Raw genomic sequence first — 25,685 nt, 5'->3', positions numbered from 1 at the left:
ATTTATTTTCTTAGACTACTTGTAGTGATGTTGGTTTAACTAAAATGCAGGGGCATGAGAAGTGAGTAAGGCTGCAGAGAGGGGCATAGGAAACAAACAAAGTTCCTCAAAAAAAAAAAATTCATAAAGGGAAGACCAAAGGTGAGGAGAAGCATTGTCTCTGTCAGTCCTACCTTACGAAATCTAGTCAAGTTTTATGTTTTACCTTCTTAGGCTATGTACACACAGCACATTTATTCCTTCTCTTTCCTGTTCTCTTCCTCTGCCTTGAAAATCAAGCAAAACCCCAGGAAAACCAAATTGAGGGTTTGAGGTAGTAGCATACCTCTTCAAACCCTCACTTTCAATATCATGACTTCAAGGTTTCCAGAGATGTCCTTTTCCTCTCCTACCCAAGTTCCGAGATCTCAGTTAACAAATCCACCTTGCCCAGGGGACCAGTTCCAGGTAATCAGGGGATTTGACTTGTTTCTGTAACTCTAGCCCTTCGTGTTTCTAGTGGTGGAAGCCTAGCAAACCAGAGGTGGGACTAGTCAGGAGGAGGCAGGACAGAACTTCTTACATCTCACAAAGAAGGCCACCTGCCAACCCACTTTCAACCAAGATGGCTCTGGGTGGGAACTTCCAAGGTCTATGGTGTTATTATTTATGTGAAAAGTTCATCTTCAGCCACACCCTCAGATAAAGGCTCCAGGCATAATTTCACAGAATCAAATATAAACTTCAAAACCCTTTAACCTTGTGCCAACCAGGGATTGCCCCAAGCCCTTGGGCTCCCCTGGCTGAACCCTCACACTGAGGGCTTTTCTCTTGGAGATATCACACACCACTCTGGAGAACCATGGAAAGAGCAGGAGGGGTTTATGGGGTGCATTGTGTTCCCCTCAAACTTGTGCATGGAAGCCTTAACCCCCAGTATCTCAGACTATAGCTGTATTTGGAGATAGGGTCTTTAAAGAGGTGACTAAATGAAAACAAGGCTGTGGTGGGCCTTCATCCAATCTGGCTGGTGTCTTTATAAGACAAGGAAATTTAGACACAGAGAGAGAGAGACACCAGGGATGCGCACACAGCAACAAGACTGTGTGAACAACAAGACCATGTGAGCACACAGAGAAAGGCATTGTCTGTAAGCCAAGAAGAGAAGCCTTTGGAGAAGGCAACCCTGCCATCACCCTGACCTTGGACTTTTAGCCTTCAGAGAAAATAAAAGTCTATTAGGTAAGCCCCTTAGTCTGCAGTATTTTGTTATGGCAGCCCCAGCAAATGAATACGAGGGGCTCCCAGGGAAAGAGAGCCCTGGGGACCCCTGATGGGTGCAGCCACTCACCCTGTAGTAGTCAGTGCTGTACACGTCCCGGGACATCCCAAAGTCCCCGATTTTCACCAGGAGGTTCTCACCGACCAGGCAGTTGCGGGTGGCCAGATCTCGGTGCACGAAGTGCTGGGACGCCAGGTAGACCATGCCCGCGGCTATCTGTTGGGCGATGTGCAGCATCTGGGACTGGGTCAGCTCTGTTGGCGGGTTGCCTTCAGCCATCAGCACAGCGTCAGGCCCATGGGCCCTGTGGAGGACACAGAAGTGTTGCTGGAGCCCCAGCTCTTTCCTCCAAGGGCCCTGTCTTCCAGCAGCAGCTGGGGCTCAAGGGCTGCCTGACTTAGCTAAAGAGTGGGGGGAGCTGCTTTGCCCACAGGTGCATCCCTAAAGCTTCAATTCCCAGGAAATCTAGAATTCTCAGGGCCATGTGGGCCTGCATGGTACCCTCCTCAGCGCGTGCGCACACACACACACACACACACACACACACACACACAGCTCTGTGTTTTAGGGGCCCCAGAGCTAGCCTGGGGCCAGGCACCAGCCAGAGCCCCTGACCCTGAGAAGCAGTGGCACAAAAACTATGAACAAAAATAAAAATAAACCAAAACCAAAACATGGGGGGAGAGTTTGGCTCTCTTGGAGTGGTGGAGGGGCATCATGCCCCAGTGGGAGCCCCAGCCCTCCCCTCCCAGCTACAAGCTGCAGCCGGAGAACCCCCCGCCCAGGCCAATGTCTCCAGCATGCCCCCACCAGGGCCAGAGTTTTGCAGTGGGGCAGGGTTTCCAAGCTGCCCTGGTCTCCCTCAAGCCCACCTTAGCAGAATCCCAGGGCACCCTCAGGCTGGACATTCATTCGCTATGAAAAATCCCATCTCTTGCCCACCCCTCCCCTGCCCACCTGTGCCCTGGCCACCACATGGAGAGTTCTGGGGAATCACAATACATTGATTCTTTTACTGGGCCAAGTTTTATTCTTTACATTATGGCAGTGGCGGGGGGAATATGGTATTTTATATCTTCTTTTTCTTCTATCTTATTCACTTGGCCTTTCCCTAGCAATGTGATGACTTAAGGCACCTCAACACTGGCACGTGCTTCAAGGAGGGGAGCGTCCCAGTCTCAGGATGCTCCCTCAGCCACACCAGGCCCTGCTCCTGAATCCTGCCAAGACTGGTGTCACTGGCCCCTGATGGCCTGAGGGGTGCTGCAGGGCAAAGAGTAAAGGGTCCCTCTCTTCCAGAAGCTTTGGTGGAGCAAAGTGCTGCTTCCTCCCAGAGGCCAATAAGGGAGAAGATTTCCTTCAGGACAGCTGGAAGCACTCAAAATCAATATGGAAGATTTTAAATGGATTTTAAAGTGGATGATCCCACCTGCAGGGTTGTGGAGCTGTACGAGTATTTGAAAAACGAAAGGGTTGGAGTTGTCCCAGAACACCCTGTTCCTTCTGCTTCTCCCCACACCAGCCAGCCCCACCTCGGTTGGACCATCTCCCACTGCAGGTGTATGCCCCTTCTTCCTGGCTCTAGCCCCCAGTGATTCCCCCTTTTGCTGGATTTCCAAATCCTTCATTCTTGTATTCTCAGAGAACAAACACTGGATGAGGAGGAGGGGAGTTTTCCACCACCAGGATCTAGGGGAGACTTTTAACTTGTCCAGTCTGTAATTTCCCCATCAGTCAAACAGACAAAGGGCTATTAGGCTAGGTGATCGTGTAGGTCCCTTGTATCTCTAAATATTTGGGTTGAACCATTCCAGGGGAGGAACTTCCTGGTTTTGTGCAAGAAGGTCCTAGCCCAGTTCACCTCTGTAAAGTGGGGGTACCCACTGCACCCTCCTAAGCTCATTGATGGGAGTAGTAACTGAGACTGTGCTTGTGCGGAGCTTCGTGGCCTTTCATGGAAAGCCAGTTTAAGATTGCTCAAAGGTTGAGGTTGTTTTTCCCAGCACTGAGGGGGCAGGGGAAAGGCGGAATGTTTTCACCTATCACGGGAGACAAACTCCTTACTGTGACTTTAAACGAGCAGAGAGACCTACAAGAACACATAAACTAGGAGAAATCCTGAAATATCCAGAGAATCTAGGCCAAGATGTAATCTTCATAGATTCAAATCAAAGAGTGAAATATGTTGCTCACTTGCCAGAACCCTATTTCAGCCCCAGGAATCTAGACCCTTCTAAGAATCTATGCATGGCAAAGACTCCAGAGAAGAGGAGACGTTTGAGGCCAATGCCACAGGCCACCTCTGCGTGAAGGTGCCAGAAGGCTGTGGGCCTCCAGTGCCGTCTGCACTCTCCGCTACCATGTGTGGGTTAGGGCAGTCTCCCACATTTTAAACCAGTTGTCTCCTCTGCTTGCTTTTGAGTATTTGAACAAGACTCCTTTTAATGGGAGAAGGCTTTGAGCAGAAAATCCTGCTGTAAAAAGAGGGCAGGCAAGTCTTCTAAACAAGTTCTCGAGAGGAGTATAAATAAAGTCAACACAAAAGCCCTCTGCTTCATTCTCCAGGTTACCCTGCAGCTTTTGGAAATAAAAACATATTTTTACCTCTTCAGGGAGAACATGCCTTAAAAGGGGAAAGGCACAATTAGCACCCTGGCTGGGACAGCAGGAAGGTTCAATGGGCTTCTAATGAGGGAGGCTCTTCACCTTCCCTCAGCTTATTCTCTCCAAGTGTGGGTTACAGTCAGCACTTAGCCACACGGTCTGGCTCCAAATTCTGCAGCATGCTACTTTCCTTCTGATTTTTTTAACCGGCTACCTCAAGAGGAAGCAGTGCAGTGCTTAAGGCTCTGGGTTTTGCAGCCAGGGGCTGTGGGTTTGAATCCCAGCTCTGTGACTCAGTTTTCTTGTTTTGACTATAAAATGGGAATAGTTGTAATAATAGTTTATTAAGTTTATACAAGTTAAACCATTTAAAATGCTTAGAAGTCTCAATAATATTAGCTGTTATTACTTGCAAACTTGTTGTAAGGGAATTCTGGAGAGATTCCTGAGGAAAAACTGGCATCTCTTTGCAAGCAAGAACTATGTTTCTCCTCATTTCCCAGCCACCCTAGCATAGGGCCTGGCCATGTTGGTGTTCAGTGAATGGCTTTGGATGAATAAAAAGGGTGAGAGAAAATTGTAGACATCTGTCTTTATAGGGCAGTGCCAATGACACGGGGGGGGGGGGCATGGTCATGGCATTGAGGGGCTGGGTTCCCTTCCAGAAAGGGAGGATGGACTGTAGTTCACAGTGCGTTATTGTGCCTGAGGACCTGCTTCTTGGCATTGAAAACCTCTTGTTACCAGAGTTCAGCAGATTCTAAAATCAAGTGGGAGAGATTTCTAATAGCTCCATGCCTTGTGCAAGAAGCCCAGGGAGAATCAGGGGCCTGCTCCTTCTGGAATCAGGAAGGAGAGCTAGGGAGAGGTTGGCTGAGCCAAAAGTGAAAGGATCAACACACATACACACACACACACACACACACACACACACACACTTACACATGCACTCACATGCATACACATACACAGTGTGAGCTCACAGAAGCATTTAATTGCATCCAGGTGAATACATTTGGTGTATTATTTTTGGTGCTATATTTTTGGAAAGCACCATTTTTAATCAGAGAAGTAGCCTAGAACATGGGAACAAGGGAAAAATACTTCTTTGAGCAGCTAGACCTCCACCAAATGTAGCTTCTTTTCCTCCTTTCACATGAGATCTGAAAGACAAAATCTATCATCATCTCCTCTCCCCAGCAAGAAAAATTGCTGACACTGAGGAACGCATCAGGATGACTGACTCTGAGCACAAGGAGGTGGCTACATATTCCTAATCTCACCTGGCATTCCCTCCCCCCATGCAATCATAAGCAAGGGCTGAGAAGGGGGACCCATCCCAGGGAAGGACGACTAAATTGCATGTGTATTCATGAGCCTAGTACAAGTGATCTGGAAGGTACAAACTGCATGATGACATCTCTAAGCACAGCAGTACACTGTCCCCCGCCACCGTTCTCTCAGCAATGGACTTATTAAACTGCACTGTTTCTGAATTTTCCAGGGGCTGCCTGGTGCCCATTTCTGAGGAAAGCCCTTTCCAGGGCCCCCAGAAGCTGGAGGAGGACAGAGAGGTCTAGATGTCACTGTAACACAAGAGGTATAACATCCCCAGGGTTGCGGATCCCTCAACCATGTGGCTCTGGGGACAATATCTATTGATTATCTGTTATCACAATCGTCCCAACACTAGTCCTTGATGTGGGTACTATTATACCCCTTTTACAGTTAAGAAAACCGAGGCCGACATCTTTCCTGTTTCTCTTCAGTTATACGATCTACCAAGACACCACAGGCAGCACACTTGCTAGCCTTTCAAAGCTGAGAGGTAGCCACGTTTGAGAGAACACAGTGTGTTAGAGCCAGGAATGACAGAGAGAGGGTCCAGCTCAGGCCCACCTGGAGTCGGGGTGCCTGGGGCAAAGTGGGCTGGAGACCTACCCAGGTGGACATGGCTGCTGCTGCAGACGAGGAAGGAGAGTCCAGTCTCCCAGCCCACACTACTGGGACTGCTTACTCTTTCCATTCATGCTCTTAAATGGGCGACTTCCATTTGTACCTCCGCTCAAGGCAAATAAAAGCATCGCTTGGTTCCCTTCCCCAAAGAGTCCATGGCTCAGTTCATTTCTCCCGTCCCTCATTTCTTCAGTGTCCATTTCTTCCTCTGTAGAACGTGCTGGTGTTGTCACCAGAGAACGTTCCAGGGGATCCCTGGCCCTTCCCCAGAGCTCCCTGTCCTCACCCTCAGGCCTGCCTGAACATGGAGGTCTGCTCCCTCCTCCAGCTCCCTCCCGTGCCACACCCCGCGCCCTACCTGAGGAACTTGTTGAGGTCCCCGTGCTTCATGTACTCGAAGACCATGATGAGCGGGTCGCCCTCCACACAAACCCCGTAGAACTTGACAATGTGCTCGTGCTGGAGGTTGGTCAGCAGCTCCGCCTCACGGTGGAAGTCCTTGCGTGCGTTGTCGCTGGCGTCCTTCAGAGTCTGGGGACGAGGGGCAGGCAGGGGAGAGAAGCAACACACTTCAAACTGAGAACATTTAAGGCAAGGTTGTGTGGAGAAGGAATGACTCCAGTGGGCCCTGCGGTTCCTAGATGTGAAGAAATTCATCTCATTCATTATACAAAAGACTGGGAAATGGCCTCATTCCTGAGGAAGTACTGTCTGTATTAAAAACTGAGGAGCAGTCGCCCCTCATGGGTGTGGAAAGCTTTGCAGTTGATGAAGTGCTCAGTGTAGGCGTTTCCTCCTAAGTAACAGGTAGGAGCTTTTTCGAGTCTTCAGCCTTTTTAATCCCTGTTATCAGTCAATTATTACCACAGACTTCTCTTCCATTGTGGTACCTGTTCTGCTTTCAAGGATGCCATGGGCCGCTCACTTCTGCTCACATAACTTTAAAAAAAACTTCATATCATGGAAATATTCAGTCGAGAGAAGAGCATAACGAACCCTCACATACCTATCTTCCAGCCTCGACAGTGATCATTTTGCCAGTTTTATTATGTAACGCGTTCAAAAGCCTTCTCCCCCCTGGGCCCATGCAAGCTGCCAGCTCAGCAGATGCCCCTGTCCGGGCAGTGCCAAGCTGGCCTATCACGTTGCCAAGATGACAATGCCCAGGGTCATGCCGGCCAGGCTCTGGGGCCCTTAGTTCTCTTCTCAGAGCGCTCCGCCAGCGCAGTGTCATAGAGCAAAGCTGACATTCCGTGATGCCACACACCTGTGCTGAGCTCCTGCCCTGTGCCAGTCACAGAGCTAGAGCTGTGCTGGCATCAGGAAGACAGTGACCCAAATCCTGGCCTCAGGGGCTTATTTATGGGCAAAGAGGGAGAGAAGTCACATTGATAATTACTCTACTTCACGCTTAAAACACACATCCTAAATGAACCAGCTCACCTGTATCTCTGTCCAGTTTGATCACTTTTTTTTTAAAGATTTTATTTATTTATTTGAGAGAGAGAGAGAGAGAGCACAGAAGGGGAGTGAGAGGGAGAAGTGGACTCCCACTGAGCAAGGAGCCCGATGTGGGATTCGATCCCAAGGACCCTGGGATCATGACCTGAGCCGAAGGCAGACGCTTAACCAACTGAGCCACCCAGGCGCCCCAGTTTGATCACTTGACATGTCTCTCTTGAAACCTATGCTTTTACCGTAACAAGGCTCTGCAGCTTCCCACATGACATCAGGCCAGGCCTCCCTGTCTCTGCCCGTGTCCCTCCCTTTGCCTGGAATCCTCACTCGGGCACGGTCACCAGGGTCACAGGGTGAATAATGCCCCCACAAGGGCGTCCACATGCCAATCCCCAGAATCTATGAATGTTACCTTACATGGCCAAAGGGACTTTGCAGATGTGAGTAAGTTAAGGGTCTTGATGCAGAGGGATTATCTGAGTGGGCTCTGAGTCATTCCACACAAGGGGCCTTGGGTGAGAAGGGGGGTCAGGAGAGAGCAGCTGTAAGGGTAGAAGCAGAGGTCAGACAGGACACAGGTGCCACGCTGCTGGCTTAGAAGAAGGGGCCACAAGCCAAGGAATGTGGGTGGCCTCCCAAAACTGGAAAAGGCTGGGAAATGTTTTCTGCCCGAGAGCCTCCAGAGGAGCCAGCCCCACTGACATCTTCCCTTTGGCTTAGTAAAACTGATTTTGGACGTCTGACCATGGGAACTGTGAGAGAGATTGTTTGTGTTGTGTTAGCCCCCGAGTTTGTGGTAATTAGTGACAGCAGCTACAGTTAAGGGATGAGGAGAAGGAGGCCCAGAGGATTCCTGCTGGTAGAGGTAGCACGTGCGCACGTGAACGCCTTCTCTGGAGACCGCAATGAGTGCTTACCAGTGTTAGATGGCAAATGTGAACATCCATAGTCACAAAAAATTGAACACTGGAACAGAATGAAAGCACGGTCATGCATCAGAAATGTACTGAGTGTGAGACTACATACCATGTCCAGGATCAAAGAACACTGCCAGGCCCCTGGCGGTCCTGCTATACCTCGCTGCCTTGACTCTGCTCTCCTGGGGGGATGCTCCTGACCCGGGCAGCTTCTAGACCTTGGGATGTGCCACAAGTCAAACTCCCGAGGAAAAGACCCTGGCATGGAAGTTAGCAGCCAAGACATTTACTAGTATTAACACCTGCTGGGAGGGACTGGGCAGAGGGAGAAGCTGAGCTGTGATGCACTCTCAACACACCTCGTCTGGCCCTCCAGGATGACCCTTCAGGGCTGTCCTGAGTTGAGCCAAGGGGGTTGGGCCTTTGGAGCTTCACACCAGCCTGCCATTGGATGGAGGCCACCCCAGAAGGAGAGTGTGACCTTGCGTGGACTTCCTGAGCCCCTATAGGTTACTGGCAGCTGAGACTGTTGCAACCTTCCCAGCAAGCGAGGGAGCAAGTCCTTCATTCCCAAAGGGGGCAAGAGGCTCGTCATCAAGTCTGCTGCATGATGAGCTTGCAATATGTAACTTAGCATGCGCAAGGCCGCTCTCCACACAGGAGGGCACGGATGAATATGCAGGGCCTGCCTCACCTCAGTGACAAGGAAACATTAAGATGACAGAGGCAACAACAAGGTCGCAAAGTCTTTTCTGCTACAATCTAGCATTTTCATGAACTGACCTTAGCCGGATTGAAGCTTTCTCTCCAGTGATGACCTAACCCAACGGGACAGAAATTATACCTAGAGTTTTCTTTAGGCTAGAGGCAGTTGTTTCTTATGCCAAATTCTAGAGATACCAATCGAAAAAAGGGTCTGGTGGTGGGGTTCCCCATTCTCATGTTAGCATGTGGTTTTCTGAGTAGGGTCCCTTAAGAGCACCTGCTTTAAAAAGTGAGATTTGGTCCAGCAAGTACTCAGAGAGGCTATAAAACTTTGGCAGGGCTGTTGCCATGGAAACCACACATTTCTTCATTTAATAACAAAATGAACAGTGGCTGAGAGCCTGGGGTCTGGGGCTCTGCTCCCTGGAACCACCAGAAACAGGGTTTATACCCACCCAAACTCAGCCCCTTCATCCCTGTTGCATAGGGAGGTGTGAAGTGCTTATCTCGATGACTTGTTTAGGTTGGTTTTTAATCCAACGACTGTTTTGTTGAATTTCTAAGTAGGAAAAAATCACAGTTAGGGCAAGCAGATAGACATGGAGGAGATGGATGTTGTCATCGGCTGGTGCAAAATACATACATGGGAACATCTTTCATCCTTGGACTTGCATTGTGGTTTTGGGTATGTGTCTATCTCCCCACTATTCCTTTGACAGCAGAATCCCGTGTTGGGCAAAGAAAAGAACACTTGACCCATAAGTTCTGTGTAAACTAGAGATAAAAGAGCACTGGAAGGAATGAAAATTGAGCGTTCATCTGGAAAGGTGGCACATGGGTCTGAGTATAGGCGGAGAAAGCAGGCAGGAGGATGTAAGGATGAAGAAGAGACTTCCCAATTCACTGTCTCCTGGAGGGCTAGCCACAAAAGTCTGTGCTCTCCTTCTGGTCAAAAGACAGGTCCTCATAATGGTGGTACTCAAAAAGAAGGTGTTCTAGCTTAGAATTTAAAAAAAAAAATCTGGGTTCAAATTCTGACTTTGCTCTGGACCTCTCTGAACTCTGGTTTTCTCCTCTGTGGAGTGAGGGTAATGATATCATCTACTTCACAGGGTCACCGGGAGGACTGAGTGAGGTTGTGTAAGCTGAGATGTGTCCCAGGTCCCTGGTAGAGAGTGATATTTGAAATCAAAACCACAACCAGGCCTGCATTCAATTTGCCTGCCTGAGGATCCAGGAGGCCAAAAGCTGCATGGATAAGGCACAGGGATGGCCCACCATGAGAACAGTGGGCCCTGGAGGCTGTCCCCATTCCCCTCCGAAAGCCCTTTGAAGCCTGCAGTGTCTTCTCAGAGATCAAGACTCTTTACTCAGAGCCTGCCTTGCATTGCTGGGATAGCTTATTGCTGGTGCCTTGGCCTACCTTTAACAGTGAGCTAGAGAAGGCTCTTGACCCTTTTAGGCTATTATTGTCACAAGGTGTGAACAAATTCTGCATGTAACCTCTTTTCTTAAGTTTAGCTTTAGAGTGTTGATTAAGAATGCTAGACTCTGTGTGTGTGTGTGTGTGTGTGTGTGTGTGTGAGTGTGTGAATATGTGTGTGTGAGAGAGAGAGAGTCAGGCGGTGTGGTAGAGGGGTAGGATGGGAGAGAAGACAGGATTTTCGGGGGGGGCACACCAAACTAAAAGAGCTAACGAGCATCTAACATTTCCATTTCCCCAAAGCAATCTACTGCAGGAAGAGATTGTTCTTAGTGTAATGTCAGAAGCTGTGCTTCAGTAAAATTTTTAGATTTAAGAAAGATTTCACTATTCATGGGGCAAGAGCATCCCACAAACCTAGCTCCATCCTATGAGCCCATCCATTTTTGCATGTTGGGTCCTTTTTCTAAATTATGATTCAACTCTATTTTAAGAGATTCAGAAAATATGGCAGTAACAAGTTGGGCAAAATCATCTTCTGAATTTGGCACTCGAAGGACAGAATTTTTCTAAGGGTGGAACCATAGCCAGACAGCAATCAGAAGCTGGAAAAATCCTGCTATCAACCCTATTTATAAAAATCATCTCTGTTTTTGTACCATGGCTGATTGTCATTTTTCTCAATTAAGGGAGGCTTGGCTGGTTCCCCGAGTCCTTGGCAATGGACATGAGGTGGCAGCTTCCCTCACTGACAATCGCCACCACTTTGACAGGCATATTTGCCCCATCATTGAGCATTGCTATTTTCTTACTCCTGGTGTCTGCTTTGTAGTTTTGTTTCTTCTTATTCCTGGTGAATTTCCTGACACTTCAAAGCTACCATCCTTTTCTGAAGACATTCTCAAGGGAGAGGTCTCATCCAGAGCTACAGCGAGTTACTGCCTTGAGCACACAATGATTCAGAGTTGGGAGAATTGAGCAGCATGCAATAAACTTCAGCACAGAACTGAGAAACTAGTGAAGGCAAAATAGAAGTCAGGAAAAAAAAGAAAGGAAAATTAACATTCCTCTCAAATGCTTCCCCAAAATATTAAGGCTAACTGACAGGAAGCTGGTAGGAGAGGCAAGAGAGCTTATTTGAAATCATCCATGTGAATGGATGCTGTAGGATACGACAAATGATCATGCATTTCAAAGTACAGGTGGTTTAGGAGACACAAGGTAAAACAGAGATTGTGTCCTTTTTTTAAACAGGTCTTATATTCTTCTCCTATAATTTTTGACATTGTAGAAACAAAGTTAAGGTGAAGGATAAGAAAAGAAGAGATCATTATGGTGAGACCTCATCGTGCCCAATGCCCACCGCCATGGGGGGGCAGTGAGTAAACCCCCATAGGAAACAACTAAGATGCACGAGAATGTCAATGTGCCTAAGTTCTTCTGGGTCAGGTTCACTGGGTCAAGATCTGTCACTAATGGAGACTGTTGACTTTTCCGATATCTCTCAGACCTGCACTGTATGGTCGCCAATAGCCACAAGTGGCTGGTGGTCATTTGAAATATGGCTAATCCAAATTGAGATGTGCTGTAGGTATAAAATACACACCAGATTTTGAAAACTTGCAGTGAATAAAATATCTCATTAATATTTTTATATCAACAATATGTTAAAATGATATTTTAGATATGTCGAGTTAAATAAAATATATGAATACAGTTAGCTTCATCTGTTTCTTTTTACTTTTTTAATGTACATACTAGGAAATTTAAAAATACTAATGTGGCTTGCATTTGTGGCTCATATTATACTTCTGTTGGACACTACTGTTCTATAAAAGCCATATCAATATGCTATCAATGGGTCAACATGTCTTTTCGGACTGCTGGAAAACAATACTAAACTGAAATAGAATTAAGGCAGATACCCTTCTTGTAAGGTTTTCATGGGCAATGATTAGCCAGGTATTTAGAGTAAGCTGTCATCCCAGTGCTGAGATTCTTCTAACTTATAGGGTCTCTTCTAAAGAATGGTAGAGGAAGCTTTTACCAAATTCTTATAAAAGTGAACTTTGGAAGACTATGTTGTAATAAATTCAGAGATAGGAAGAGTTTGATAGAAGATCTTAAAAACTAAGGAGGGCACATTAGGTGGCTCCCCTACATCCTGACAAATGTAAAAACTAATGAAGTGATGATATGAAAATGAAATTGATCACACTCAGTGCTCACTGCATACTAGAAACCAACACTCTGTGTATATCAACTCGATCATATGTAACTGGCCTTTGCGAGGACTTTAATTATGTACCAAGTGACAGCTTCAAATACAAGATTCATAGCCAGGGTGTTGATTGCTGCTATCTTTATTTTCACAGCCACGCTAACTCTTACAGTTCAGAATCTAACGAGTCGACCACCCAATGGGAAACACAAGGCCAAGTCCTAATTCACATGCTTTAAAATGCTTGCACTAATTTGGGTGGTGAAATTGACAGCTTATGTGTGCATATTACATCAAGCTGCATATTACCAATGCTAAGTCTTTGGAAGACATGAAACTAATTCATAGCAACAGTCATATATGAGTGATATTGACTCAAAGGAATGAGTCAGAAGTCCTACAGTAAGGGCAGCTGCAATATGTTTACTGGCTTTAAATACAATTAAAAATCAGAGCCGATTTCACTAAAGTTGCTGATGGATCATGGTAGATCGGAACTCAATCAGGAGATGGGTTGTCATGCTAAAGTCAATTAAAAAGTAGCACAGCTACTGCAAGGCCCAGGTTCCAGAGATATAGAAGTGTGAAGTGAAGCCTCCAGCTGTGTTCAGTACCAGAGGAGTCCTCATTCCAGTGAAATGCACTGTTTTGGGTTTAGCATTCTGAGAAGATGGGAATAAATTGGAGTTGAGCCAGAAAATAGGGTTAACAAGATAACTTAACAGGACAAAAAACAGATCTCCCATCAAAGGTTAAAAGTTGAAGTTCCTGGAAAGGGGACATTAATGGAGCAACGTAGTAACTGGAGCCTACCTGACTCAAGTACCAGAGGGGGTTCTCACCAGGAAGATGTTGCTCTCCATCCCATAGTGTATGTGAGTGTGCATACACACACACACACACACACACACACACGCATGCACGCCACCAGGGAAAAAAATGGGCTTACACTAAAGTACAATAGAAATATACTAAACAATGTCTGGATCATAAAGACAATGAAGGCTTTTAATAAGCCACTATTAAAAGTTCTATAATTTCTATTCCTAGAGACTACATAAAGATGGGAGTGGATAGCACTTTCTGTAACATTGTCTGCTGGTAAGGTATACAAACTCCTTTTTTGGGGCAGAGCTAATGAATGTTCTCTTTAATATACTCATCTTGTCATCTTCCATTTCCATTTTGTTGGAACAAGGATTTCACGTGCCAGTATCCATGGAGAAGTGTGGAGGGAGCACAGGAAGAGGGAGGAACGGGAGGTAAACTTCACGATTAATCAAGATGTGAGGACTGATAGGGTGACTACCATAAAAAAATAAAAAAACAAAAAACTCCAAAATGAAAGAAAGAAAGAAAAGAGCCACCTGTCTTAGAGAAATTTGTGCCTGGGTAGAGCACTTTAATTGATGAACTCTCAATGCCCTTTCTCGTCTATGGATTGTTTCACTGTTCTAGAACGGGAGAGAATGAGCTTTCCTTTTTGAACCCTTATTCTGCCCTATCCATGTTCTGAGACAACTGGCTCTAGTCGCTTCTTCCCCCACAAAGGGCCTCATCTGTCCCATGTGACGACCTTGGATGGTTGGGCCACAGGTAGGTGACCTGGTGAAGACAAGAGTGGAATCACTGAACACACAGTCTTTTCCTTCTTGAGCAGTCTGAATGGAGGAACAGAGACTGCATGAGCAGCAACTGGCCTGGAAGCAGGAGTCAAGTGTTAGGAAGCAGCAGAAAGGCAAGAGATACCTGGACTCCATCAGCAGGGAAACCTAGAGGGCAATCCCTGATATCTCCTGCTGAGAGGATGAAGAAGGCACAGTCCTAAGGGCTACCTCAGATCCAGAGCGAGCTTGTAGACCCCAGGTGTTCTAGTCACAGTGAGGCCTTTCTGCCCTGCAGTTCCTATTTGAGTTGGTCATCTTCTATTTTTTTCTTCTCAGCTCTTCACTGCTTCTTTCAGGGATAGAATCTCTAATATTCTTTCGGGAAACCATGGTTCCCCACATTCAGTCTCTGTGTGTTGTGTAGAGCTGACCCCATCTTCCATTTCCAGGGATATGTATGTGACTCAAGTCTGGATATTCAGATTATCCAGAGAGTCAGAGGACCTGGTGACCCAACTCAAGAAAAGCCAGTAGGAGTTGGCCCTTGGACTTCAGTGTAATTGTCGGGAAATAGGAGCTCTCTTTTGGGTTGCTAGGATGGCAGGATCTAAGCCCAGAGCCATTGCTGCCAAGTCTTTACCACAGTGGAAAGGGGAGAACCTGTCTGGGAATACAGTTGATACAGAGGAAAGCAGAGCCAAGAGGTACATACAGGGAGAATTGATTTCCTCGACCAGTAGTACCTGAAACTAGAACAGCAATAGCAAGGTTTTCCAGTAGCTTCAGCAAATAAATTTCCTTTTCTGCTTAAACCAGATTGAGTTAGGTTTCTCATAAGTATTCTATAATTCTTCTTATCAAAGCTGATTATGATGTTTTGCTTATATTCATTCAAGGTTTCTTTATTTCCACCTATTTCTTGGAATTGCATTTCTACTCAGAAAAACACAAAAGTGTCTCTCATCCTTACACACAAATGAGCCCAACTAACATATACCTTTGCATTAGTTGGTAAGTGGCATTGTGTTGAATTTCTTCACTTGGGTCTACTAGAGCATGTGCAAAATTCAATAAGTAAAAAGTGTGGTGCATCATGAGCATCAGACTTATGGGGAGGCCTGAGTTTTAGTCCTAGATCTGACATTAAGTGCCCTTGTTCAAGCTACGTGATCTTGGATGGGTCATTTGTCTTCTCTGGGTTCCCATTTCCTCACTGGCAAAATGCGGGAGTTAAGCTAAAGAACATCAGTTAATAGCTCTATATATCTGCATGGTAGTTTAATTATTTCTAAAATGATTTCTCATTAGATAACATTATTCTATATATATATATCATCTTTACAGTTCCTCTCAGCTATAAAATTCTATGACTATCAGTAGCTCATCAGATCATTTCCTTACCTAGAAATGCCAACTGCGACTCTTCACTATTTCAAAGGCTACTTTTTTCTATAGTTTATCTACCCATCCGTCCCTTCATTCATTCAACAAGCATTTATTCCATGCTACTAGATATTAGACAATGTGCTAAAAAGCATGGATTCCACCCTCAAGGATATGCCACTCTAACGGAGGAGACACACAGTCATGCCATTGATGACATAAGCCCACAGATACATATAGAATTAACAACCTTGACAAAGGCTATAAAGGACAAGTACAGATGCCTTAATAGATATAATAGCGAGGTCTGACCCAGCTGGCAGATCAGGCAAGGGGAGGTCTCCCCAAAGATGAGCAACTTGAATGGAGAGCGGAGGGATTAATGGCAGCTGTGTGGACTGAGGGGCTGAGGTAGGGCTCTCCAGACATAGGAATGGCAAAACATGTTGGATGCTACTTAGGGGCTGCAGAACAGTAATGTGCCAGAGAGCTTATCAGTCAACTCTTCCAAAACCCCTGGTGAAGAAAATCATCATTATTCCCTCTGTTAACAAGAAGATATTCAGAATCATGAAATGCAAAAATCCGGAAGGAAGTGCCTGCTGAAGTCAGATCTCACCATTCCTAGTCTCAAATGTTCCTGTGCAGTGCCTCTCACTTGCTTTAACTTACACCTCGAGGAAGTCACTCGACTTCCCTGGGTCTCGGATTTCTCATCTATAAAACATGAGACTTGGGTTCTATATGGTTTCTAAAGTCTGTCTTGTATGCAGCATTTCTAGAAATACACCTGAGTTAGTGGAGAGGGGGAAGAGAGGCCATGAATCCTACGAAGCGCACTTTATTTAAAAAACAAAAATCAGCGTGCATTCATAGTACAAGAAAATGTTGTAGGCATCATAGCCATTGAAATGCAGGTTGGATAGAGCCAAAAATAGCTAACCCACAGCTAATGCAGGGAAACTACCATGAAGCGTTTCCTTGGCAATTGAGTTACTTAAAGGTAAAGTAACTCATTCTGTTCAAAGATGGGTTCCTCTGCTCCTCGTCCTCTTTATGGGTTCTTCAATTGTAATTCAGTGTAAAGGGAAAAAAACAGGTGTTGCGTCCATTTCACTAAAAAGCAAAGGTCATCCAAAAAATATCAAGAAAAGGTCAATCTGGTTGGCTCCAAACAAGCAGATCCTCTAATGGGAGAGGTGTGCTCAGCCCTCGTGGGTTCTCGAGTGTCTTAGGATCACTTCCGTCTTAGACCGGCTCCTGCAGATCCCTCAAGTTCTTTAAATCATTTGGGGCAGGCGATGCCAGAATTTACAGGAAACTGACATCTGTCAGTCTAAACGCAAAGCCTTGGATTTCAAACCAGTCAGCTCCTTCTAGAGAAGGAAAGAGGACAATAGCTGCTATTTCTTAGATGCATAATCAATGCTGCAGGGGTTGCTAGGCAACGGGCAGAAAGCCTGTCAAACATCCCTGGGTGCCTCCAATGGAAGAGGAGCATCTCTGGCGGCAACTCCTCAGAGGTGACAGGCTGGGTGGGGCCCCGGAAGCTGCATTCCGTTTGTCTCATTCCTTAAAAAATCGCTTTGCTGTGGTTAGGACTGAACCATAGACATTTTCCTCCCAGCTCAGGGGATAGTGTTTGAATACACTTCCAGTTGCTGAGCCCACAGCCTGAAAATTGAGCAGGTCAGGCTGGTGAGAGCAGCTCTGTAAGGGGTCCGTGTGTTATTCCGATCCATTCATCCTGGAGCTGGGGAAGGTCTGACTCGTGCCTTGGGTGGCTGCAGCCGCTGGATCCCAGAAAGTGAAAATGGGCATCCTCTCTGAAGCTAGAAGTCATTCAGGCAAACATAGCCTCTGATTGCAACAAGACTTCGCACGCAAGGTCGTGGAGATGAGACGTCTTAGGTGTGCGACCTTGAAGTTGGAATGAATTTTTGAGCGGCAGGCGTTTCGTCCTCTTGACTTGAAATAACAGTTTCATTTGAATTTCAACAAGAAGGAACTAGCAGAGAGGGAGTCAGGAGTTGATACAGGGGAAAAATCAAGTTTGTGTTGGTTTGGTGGTTTTTTGTTGGTTTGTTTTTAGCAGTGTTGATTCACAAGCACTCACCATAGGTCATGAATTCGCCAACTTCTTTGGCAGGAGGTTTATGAGGACCAGGTCCTATGTCTAGGTCAGAGGTAGGATGAGGACTGGGACTGGATTCAAACCAGGGAGAACCCTCACTGATAATAGCAGTGGGAAATGTGCCTAAATGGAAGCAGGCTGTGGGCAGGGCAATCGTCCACACCCCACTGACGCTGGCTGATCCTTCATCATGACCAGGCCAGGCCCTGAAGCCCTGTCTTAGCATGTGTTGGGAAGGAAATGAATGGAGGAGTTGAGGGTGCCTGGATTTAGCCAGGGAACACCCTGTTTTCAAGGGCATTCAGAGAAGTACAGTGAAGCAGGCAGAGAATACGGAACGACACTAAAATGAAAGGCTCTCCCCACTAGGAAATTTGGTGATTCCCTCTCCATATCTGGCTGAGGTCCCTCAGCTACTCCTACACTGTCATCTAGGATTTCCTAATCTCCCAGAATTTTCTCACATCCAAAGATGCTCACCTTGTGACCCCCAAGAATCTGAATTCAGAGTCTGAAGGCCTGACTTAGCTCCCTGGGTGGCCTCCAAATATCAGTGGGAGGAAACATGAACCCAGAACATGAATCCGTGGTCTTCAGTGTCCTTGTGTATAATTCGTGGCTAGATTAGGATCAGATCTTCCCTAAGCTTCTTCCAGCTCTCAGATTTTATCAGTCTATGAATCTACAAAAATAGAGGCACCTTTCGGTCCCATTTTTCCAAAGTGCGGGGAAAAGCTGCAGAGGGAAGCGAAGGCTGCAGATAGAACACTGCCAAATGTTCTGAACATTTTGTGCTTTAAAAAATAACAAACTTTTTGGGTAAATGAAAGAAAAGAGGAAGCAGTCACAACCAGGAACCGCCCCCCGCACCCCCACCCCGAGTCACGGAAGGATTCTTATTTTACACCTTTTACCCCGCTTGACCTCCCATCTTTCCAGCTTCTCCTTCCTGTCTCCTCTCCTCTGGCTCCCTCTCCCCCTCCATTTGCCTAGCTTAGTGAGATGATGTTTATTGATATTACATTTACCCTCCCTAGAAAGTTCCGTCCTTTATTTGCTCCAAAGTGCAGCTTTTAGAAACCTTTGGTGAGAGTCTGAGAGCCTCCGTGCCACTCAGTTTTGGTTACTCTAGATGATATCAGGAAAGCAAATGCACCGTTTCTTCATTTAGATGAATTTTAACAGAAACTGTGTTTAATCCGCAGGATGGGTAAGTTCCAGAAGAATTTTCTCTCTCCTCAATTACCTATTATGTATATACTAAAGTATTTTGATGCTAAGTACAGCACTAAGGGAATAGACATTAGATTTTTAAACATGAAAGGTTGTCCTGGTTGTAACTAGTAAACAAACACCACTCTATAAACATCCTGTGTTTGGCAGAAACAAACAAAACCCAATCATCCTCCGTGAAGCCAAGAAGCTACATTTTATTATACTAGCCAAGCCCATATTCCTTTGCCACTTAATTCATTTTATAAATATATGCCTCTTTTAAGTCTTTTACATATATTATTCAATACCTTGGTGAGTTGGGTTTTCTTTTTTTTTTTTTTTTTTAGTTTTGACAATGCATATGTAAAAGATCAGCTGAAGTCTTTTGTGCTATTTTTGCTAATTCTTATGTTTTAGAGAGCTGAGTGGAAATTTCATCCCCTCCAGTAACATTTATCTTACTCAAGACCAAGTCTCCTTTTTGAGTTTTGAGGGGAAGTGGTGGGAAGTAGGGACTTTCAGCTTCCTTTATTTCAGTAAAACCTTGTGTCTCCTAGGGTGGTGGAATCTACAAGAGATGCCATCCACCCCAGAATGGAATCATGCCCGTACTGTATTCAATCCTGGGGCTCTGGGAACATTTGGGAGGGACAGGGACAGGTGTAACAGAAGATGTCAGCAGAACAGAGAGCTGAGAGGGAAAGCGAACTCCAGTCTCCCTCCCAGAGCCTCCGCTGAAGACAAGCTGCACCTGAGCTTGGCACAAGCACCGAGCCGTCCAAGGACACAGATTGAATCTCCAAGACTTGGCTGCAGGAATTCTGTTTGACCCTACTGACCTCCAGCCAGTGTTTAGTTAGCATTGACTTGGAAGAGTAGCCCAGAGCTATTTACAGCCTATGGACTGGTAGGTCGCCCCTGAGAAGAAGCTCCAACAGTTAGATATGCCCAAAACACCCTTCCCACCGTCCCCTTAGTTCCAGGAAACTTGAACACATCCACCAGAGCAGACATAATTTGCTCCTGAACTGGCTGAATATAACATGAAATAACGTACTTCCACATGTGAGTGTGACCACAGATAATGAGACATTCTGGAGTGTTCTCTTACCTTCACTGCCACCAAGATCTTGTCCTGCTCAGGACAGAGGTTATAGCATTCAGCTAGGAAAACTTTTCCAAAGGCTCCTTCGCCTAGCTCCCTTTTCAGAACAATGTTATGTCTCTTGATGTGCTGAACAACTGTAAAACAAAGACAGAATGGAAATTGGAATCGAGGCACGCGGAGGTGAAGGCAGAGGGTGGGAGTCAGGGGCCCGCCTCCTGAGCTTCTCCCCTCTGCACCAGCAAACCAAAGGAGAGGCTCAGTATCCGTCCTCACTGTCCACCCCAAATGGCTGGAAGGAGGTTGCACCAGCGTGCTCTCCAGAGCTTAATTATTATTTTCACTAGAACTGAAAGAGTGACCTCCCCATTGGCTACAGAATGTCATTAATAAACTTTCCAAATTAGGAGAGGGGAGAAATGAGAAAGGATGGGACATTAACGGCAGGCCTCTCACAAGCCAGACGCTTTGCATCTACTTGTTCATTGTGTGTCTCTCGGGGAAAGGCAGGGAGAGAGCCAGGAATCCCTATTTCTTTGTTAAGATGCCTCAGACTTCTAGAGGAGGGAGGCTTGGAGGAAATAAAGGGAAAAGGCAAGAACCGGTCATGGCTAGTTAAAGCTTTGTCCTCCTGGTGAGCCGGGCTAGACCATGGTTGAGACTCACTTCTCATTCCAGAAATGTCTAGACCATGCTACAGCTGGCTTCCCCAACCCTCTCTAAGATCATACCCTAGTTTTGGCTCTCCAAAGCCAACAAGAGACAAGAATAGCTGCATGGCAGAGAGAATACTTCCCCATCTAGTCTAGAGTGAAGCTGGTCCACATCAACTCATCTGTACTTCTTCCTGAGGAACAAGGCAGGAGGCAGCCAAGGCTCTCTGGAAGCCCATCGGCTGCAAGGGGGGGAGCAGAATGAAGCATTGCTCAGAAGGACAGAGCCAGTGGGAAGCCCAAATGGGGACTCTGTGGAGGACAGAGCTGCAGTGGGAGCCTGTGCTTCTTCACCCTGACCGTCAAATGCTGCCGCCCTCAGCACAGGGTTCCACAAGCTCATTGCCTGCCATTCTTTTCTGGATGCCTCATCCCTGAATGGCAGTATTAAAAAGAGATTGAGAAGCCCTCTGGAACTTGGAATGTGTAGCTAACGGTATTCTCTCATTTTACTCCCACAGCCCTGGGAAGCATCCCTCTCCATATTTTGTAAGTGGGGAAACTGAGTCTGCAGAAATTTCAGTGATTCTCAGCGTGGGAACGGAGGAGTTGAAATTTGAATTCAGGTCTATCTGAATCCAGAGTACATGCACAAAGTTTCTTTTCCATAGCAAATCGTGTTACACATGGCAAGAGAAATAGAAACATATAAACAATAAAAAGTAAATATACTCTTCCACCCTTCAAAGGCCAGTTCAAATTCTTACTTCCTGAGAGGGTTTCCAAGACAACTTTGGCCACTAAAGTCCTCCTTCTCTGAATTCATAGTATGTCATGATTTATGCTTAGTTGAATTCTGGCTTATCTCCCAATCATTGCACATCTGTAAACTCCCCGAGGCTAAGAGCAACCCCATCTATCTCCTATAATCATGTGCAATGCCTCAGGTGCTGAGCCTGTGGAAGATTTATTACTGTGGTTTAATTTGATGATCTTTCTTTAAAAGTTTTTTTTCTTGAATGTTAACTGCATTGTGAAAACAAAAGGAAATACAAAGCATATTTCTGTAGTTTAAATTACGTAAACCTCCCATCCCATTCAAGAACAGACCATCATTAGTACCGTGAAAACACCACTATGACACCTTATTCTTCCTTAATGGTATCCACTTCCCCCCTCTCTTCTGGGGGTAATTACTAGCCTGAATTTTGTGTTAATCATTTCCTCTACAGGTTTGCTACTAATGATATATCCCTAATGAGATATTGTTTGACTTTGCTACATAAGTGGAAACATACAATGTGTGTTCTTCCATGTCTTTCATTTTTCACTCAACAATGTCCTTGAGATTGAGTTGCATTGAGTTACAGTGTGTGTGTAGTAGTAATTCTTTTGCTCTTACTACTTTATAATATTCTCTGAAAGGACTATACCACCACTTATTTATTCATTCTATGTTGATGGATCTGCTCTACAGTTTCTTTTTAGATACAATTTCATATAAAATGCAAGCGGTGATTACGGTTTCACTTTAATAGGATTTTTCCCCTGATAATTCATGTGGTTTGGAGCTATGACGGCTTCCATGGCCCTCTGGGAACGCAGGGTGATAAAAAAAAATCAAAAGGTCTTTTATGAGCAACAATATTAATGAATATAAGAATGTATATTAATTTCTCATGCTCTAGTAGCAACGGCTGAATTTAAGAGAAGAGAAATGTGTTCATTAGGTAGAGTGCCCATATAAAGAGACAAATGTAATTCTTGCAGAGAATTAGCTGCCATATTTGAATCTAATATTTAACTCCATGGTTGTCACACGTTCATTGAGAATTAAATTGCCACTTGATTTACTTTACATTCTCACCAAATCGAGGCAAGTATTTAACTTTTTTCTTTTGCTTTTGACTTTCACTTTTCTCTCTTTTTCTTTCTTTCTAACTAGGAGAAGAAGTTGGTGGGAAATAAGGTGAAGTGTATAAAGCTATGGATAAAGCCACAATTCCATCACCTTTAAAACTAAAATTGATGGGACCGGTTTTCTTATGCTGACCTTGAAAGCAGTAAGTTTATCTTTTCTTTCAGAAATGGGCTATTTTGCATTAATTTGCTTTGCTGGTTTGGGACATAATAGATTATATGAATGGATTTTTACCAATGGATTCCCTCTAAGCAGAATTTCTCTTTTATAAGACTAGAAGCCACTCAGAAGCAGAGAGAAAAATTTTGTGTTTGTATTTGTGTTCCTGACAGGGCCTCACGGTGCTTTGCAAATAGCTGGTGCTATACAAATATTTGTTGAAAAAAGGTACCAAAGGTAATTAACAACCACAGATAAATACTGTTTAATCAAATATCATTTCAGTTCACTGACAACCATCTTCTCAACTATGTAGGCAATAAAGCAGCACAATTCTCCAAGGTCAGGGTTGGGGACAACTAACCTGAAGCTCCCACATCACTGAGCTAAGAATTTCTTCCCAATCTCCTCCAAGAGAGCATTGGGGCTCATCACCACCTGCCGCATCTCCTGTCTCCCTCCGTCACCACTGGAAGTCCTTGGACCGTCTCAGGGTAACATCCCTCCTTACCCAACCTCTTACTCCAACACCACTCATAAATGCCCATCCCTTCATCTCCCTCAAAGACCCTCTCAGGGGCCCTTTGGCTTTGTTTCACGCATCAGCTCCCTATATCCCCAACCTCTCCTTAAGCCTCCCTTGACCTCCTTGACTCAAATAAAATCTTGGCTATGCCCCGAGGACCTCTGTGGCCTCAAATGAAGATCATCCCCCAACCTTAACCCAGGTACTTGAGGGCCCATGTGCCTGATTTCTGACCACTACCCCCTTTCTCCTGCCAGAGCTTCAGCTGTCTTAAAGAATCTATTTTAAGGATCCAGCAGTCTATACCACTTCTGCCCCCTCATCACTGGTTACTCCTCTTATCCACCGATCTCCTGGCTTACACTCTTCCTCTTCACCCTACCCATGCTATCATTCTCAGAGCCTGAGGCACAGAGATGTTCAGTAACTTGCCTAAGCTGCAGAAACACTGGGCTGCCATTTATCTGAGTCTTTTAATAGTGTAGCCAAGAACCAGGCACTGGGAGGTTTGGTTTGGCTGTCTGGATGGCATTAAGGTGACTTTCTCTGGGAGCAAGACTGTCTTAATGAAGGAAGCAATGCACTGATTCGCATTCTGCACAAGCTCTTGATTTCACTGTGGACTAGCACTTTGAATAACACTGTCTTAAAGGACCTTATGAGCATTTGGATTCATTTGATACAAAATATTCTGAGTGAAGTGAGTCTAAAGATTCCATGATAAGTAAACTATCAGGTAAGCATGTAAAATTTTTACATGCTTTCTTTTCTGAGATCAGTCAATTGTCTGTTCTTAACTCCTGAGACTTGAGTAAAATCACCTCAAACCCAACATGAACAAGTAATAAAAAAATAAATAAAAACCCAAACTCTACCATAAATGTCTTCCTATACTTGGAGGAAAATTCAAAACAATAGTTGATTAAAAAAAAAAAAAGTTTTGTAGAAAAGTTTCTCTTTAAAATTCACCTTGCCAGAAGACGAGGAGGTATCAATGCGAGATGGAAATACACCAAAGTCATATGGTCCGCAGACTGACCTATGTACCCCAATAGAGTCAAAACAAAGCACGGGATTAAATTATTATACGAATAAATCTACTCTATGAAATCAGAGAGAAACTGATGACCAGCAATAGTAATCAGGATGAGTGGCTGAAAACTATCTGGATGCCTTTGCCATTAATGGGATTTTTCAGAGTGGAAATTTGGTGCCCTTGGTCATTTGCTTCATGAGGACCAGAACTGAGTAGATTTCCAGTTTTGTGTTAGTATCACATTACAACCCCTGACAGATGCATTTTCTCACAGGTACCTTCAGTAGTTTACAGAGATGCTTGCAGTTTCAGATGGTTTAAATCAAATTTCTGGTATCGGTATCCCCCAGAAGCAGATGTTCTATATATACACACAGGCTATAGATAAAGTATTAATCTACGTCCATATTCATTACTACTAAATCTAAAACTAGCGGAATAAATAAATAAATAAATAAATAAATAAATAAATAAATAAAACTACCCACTTAAGGGTGAAATCGGAAATGTATCCTTCCAATTTCCTCAGTAATGGGGCATCATAGAAAGCCCCTTGGCCCAGTGGACATATCCTGCTCAGCCTATGACCCTTAAATTGAGTCATTAATTGAAATCTCTAATATATGCTAAGTACTAAGTGATCTAAAGTTACAAGGAAGACTATGCTAGAGTTTGAACAAGAAAGATAAAAAGTAATACACTCTCGAAGACAATATTCTACAGTAGATGCAATCTCTCTGTTTCTCTGCAGATCCGAGTGTGGGGTCAGCCTTAGCATTTCCATCTCAAAGGACTGGATGCTATAATGACAAAAGAACTTAAACCTCCTCATGTTTGGTAGTCAGCAAGTGAGGCTCAGAATAGTGAGGTATCTTCCCCAGGGCCACAGAGCTAGAAGGTGACTGAGCCAGGACTCTATAACACAGGCCCCCATTTGAGACTGAAGGCAGTGAGGGCCTCTTGGCATTAAAGTGGAAATAGACATTTCATCTAGTTAATATCTCTTCTATCAGAAACACTTGAAATGCTCACATTTATCATCTGAAATGGACCAAGCATCTCATAATGAAGAATTTCATCAGAAAACTGCTAACAAAATAAAATGAGTGCAAAAAATAAGAAATAAAACTTAAATACCTTCGAAAAAGCTTGAGCTTGATTTTATATAGGAACAGATGTCATTTACTAAATATCTTAATGTCTATTTCACGGGCAGCATATTGAAACAGGTAAAATCATCCACCTTGTAAAAATAAAGTTGCATGAAAGACTGGAACTATGGTTTTGAATTTCATCTACATTTTTATTAAAATACAAGGTGGTACTAAATTGGAAATAAATGCAATTAAGACCACAGGTATAAAACATACCAGGACAAGACAAGGCCAAATATTCATAAAT

The 25,685-nt window shown here is 44.9% G+C and overlaps 1 protein-coding gene across 3 annotated transcripts in view; it reads right to left on the bottom strand.

The window, feature by feature from the left end:
• Window positions 1-25,685, bottom strand: part of NTRK2 (neurotrophic receptor tyrosine kinase 2) — a 323,649-nt gene that overhangs the window by 58,583 nt on the left and 239,381 nt on the right. For all 3 annotated transcript variants that reach the window (XM_028122271.2, XM_028122272.2, XM_088019223.1), the window contains 3 exons: window positions 19,996-20,126; window positions 6,180-6,352; window positions 1,331-1,565 (listed from right to left, as the gene is read on the bottom strand). In XM_028122271.2, coding sequence (XP_027978072.1) covers window positions 1,331-1,565; window positions 6,180-6,352; window positions 19,996-20,126 — 539 coding nt within the window. The remainder of the gene's footprint in view (window positions 1-1,330; window positions 1,566-6,179; window positions 6,353-19,995; window positions 20,127-25,685) is intronic.

The sequence above is a fragment of the Eumetopias jubatus genome, unplaced genomic scaffold (genome assembly GCF_037043125.1).
Source record: "Eumetopias jubatus isolate StellerSeaLion01/CBP00866 unplaced genomic scaffold, mEumJub1_p1.0 scaffold_15, whole genome shotgun sequence".
NCBI classification, from domain to species: Eukaryota; Metazoa; Chordata; class Mammalia; order Carnivora; family Otariidae; genus Eumetopias; species Eumetopias jubatus.
Note: the sequence above shows the minus strand (reverse complement) of the source record. Positions and strands in the feature narration are given on the sequence as shown.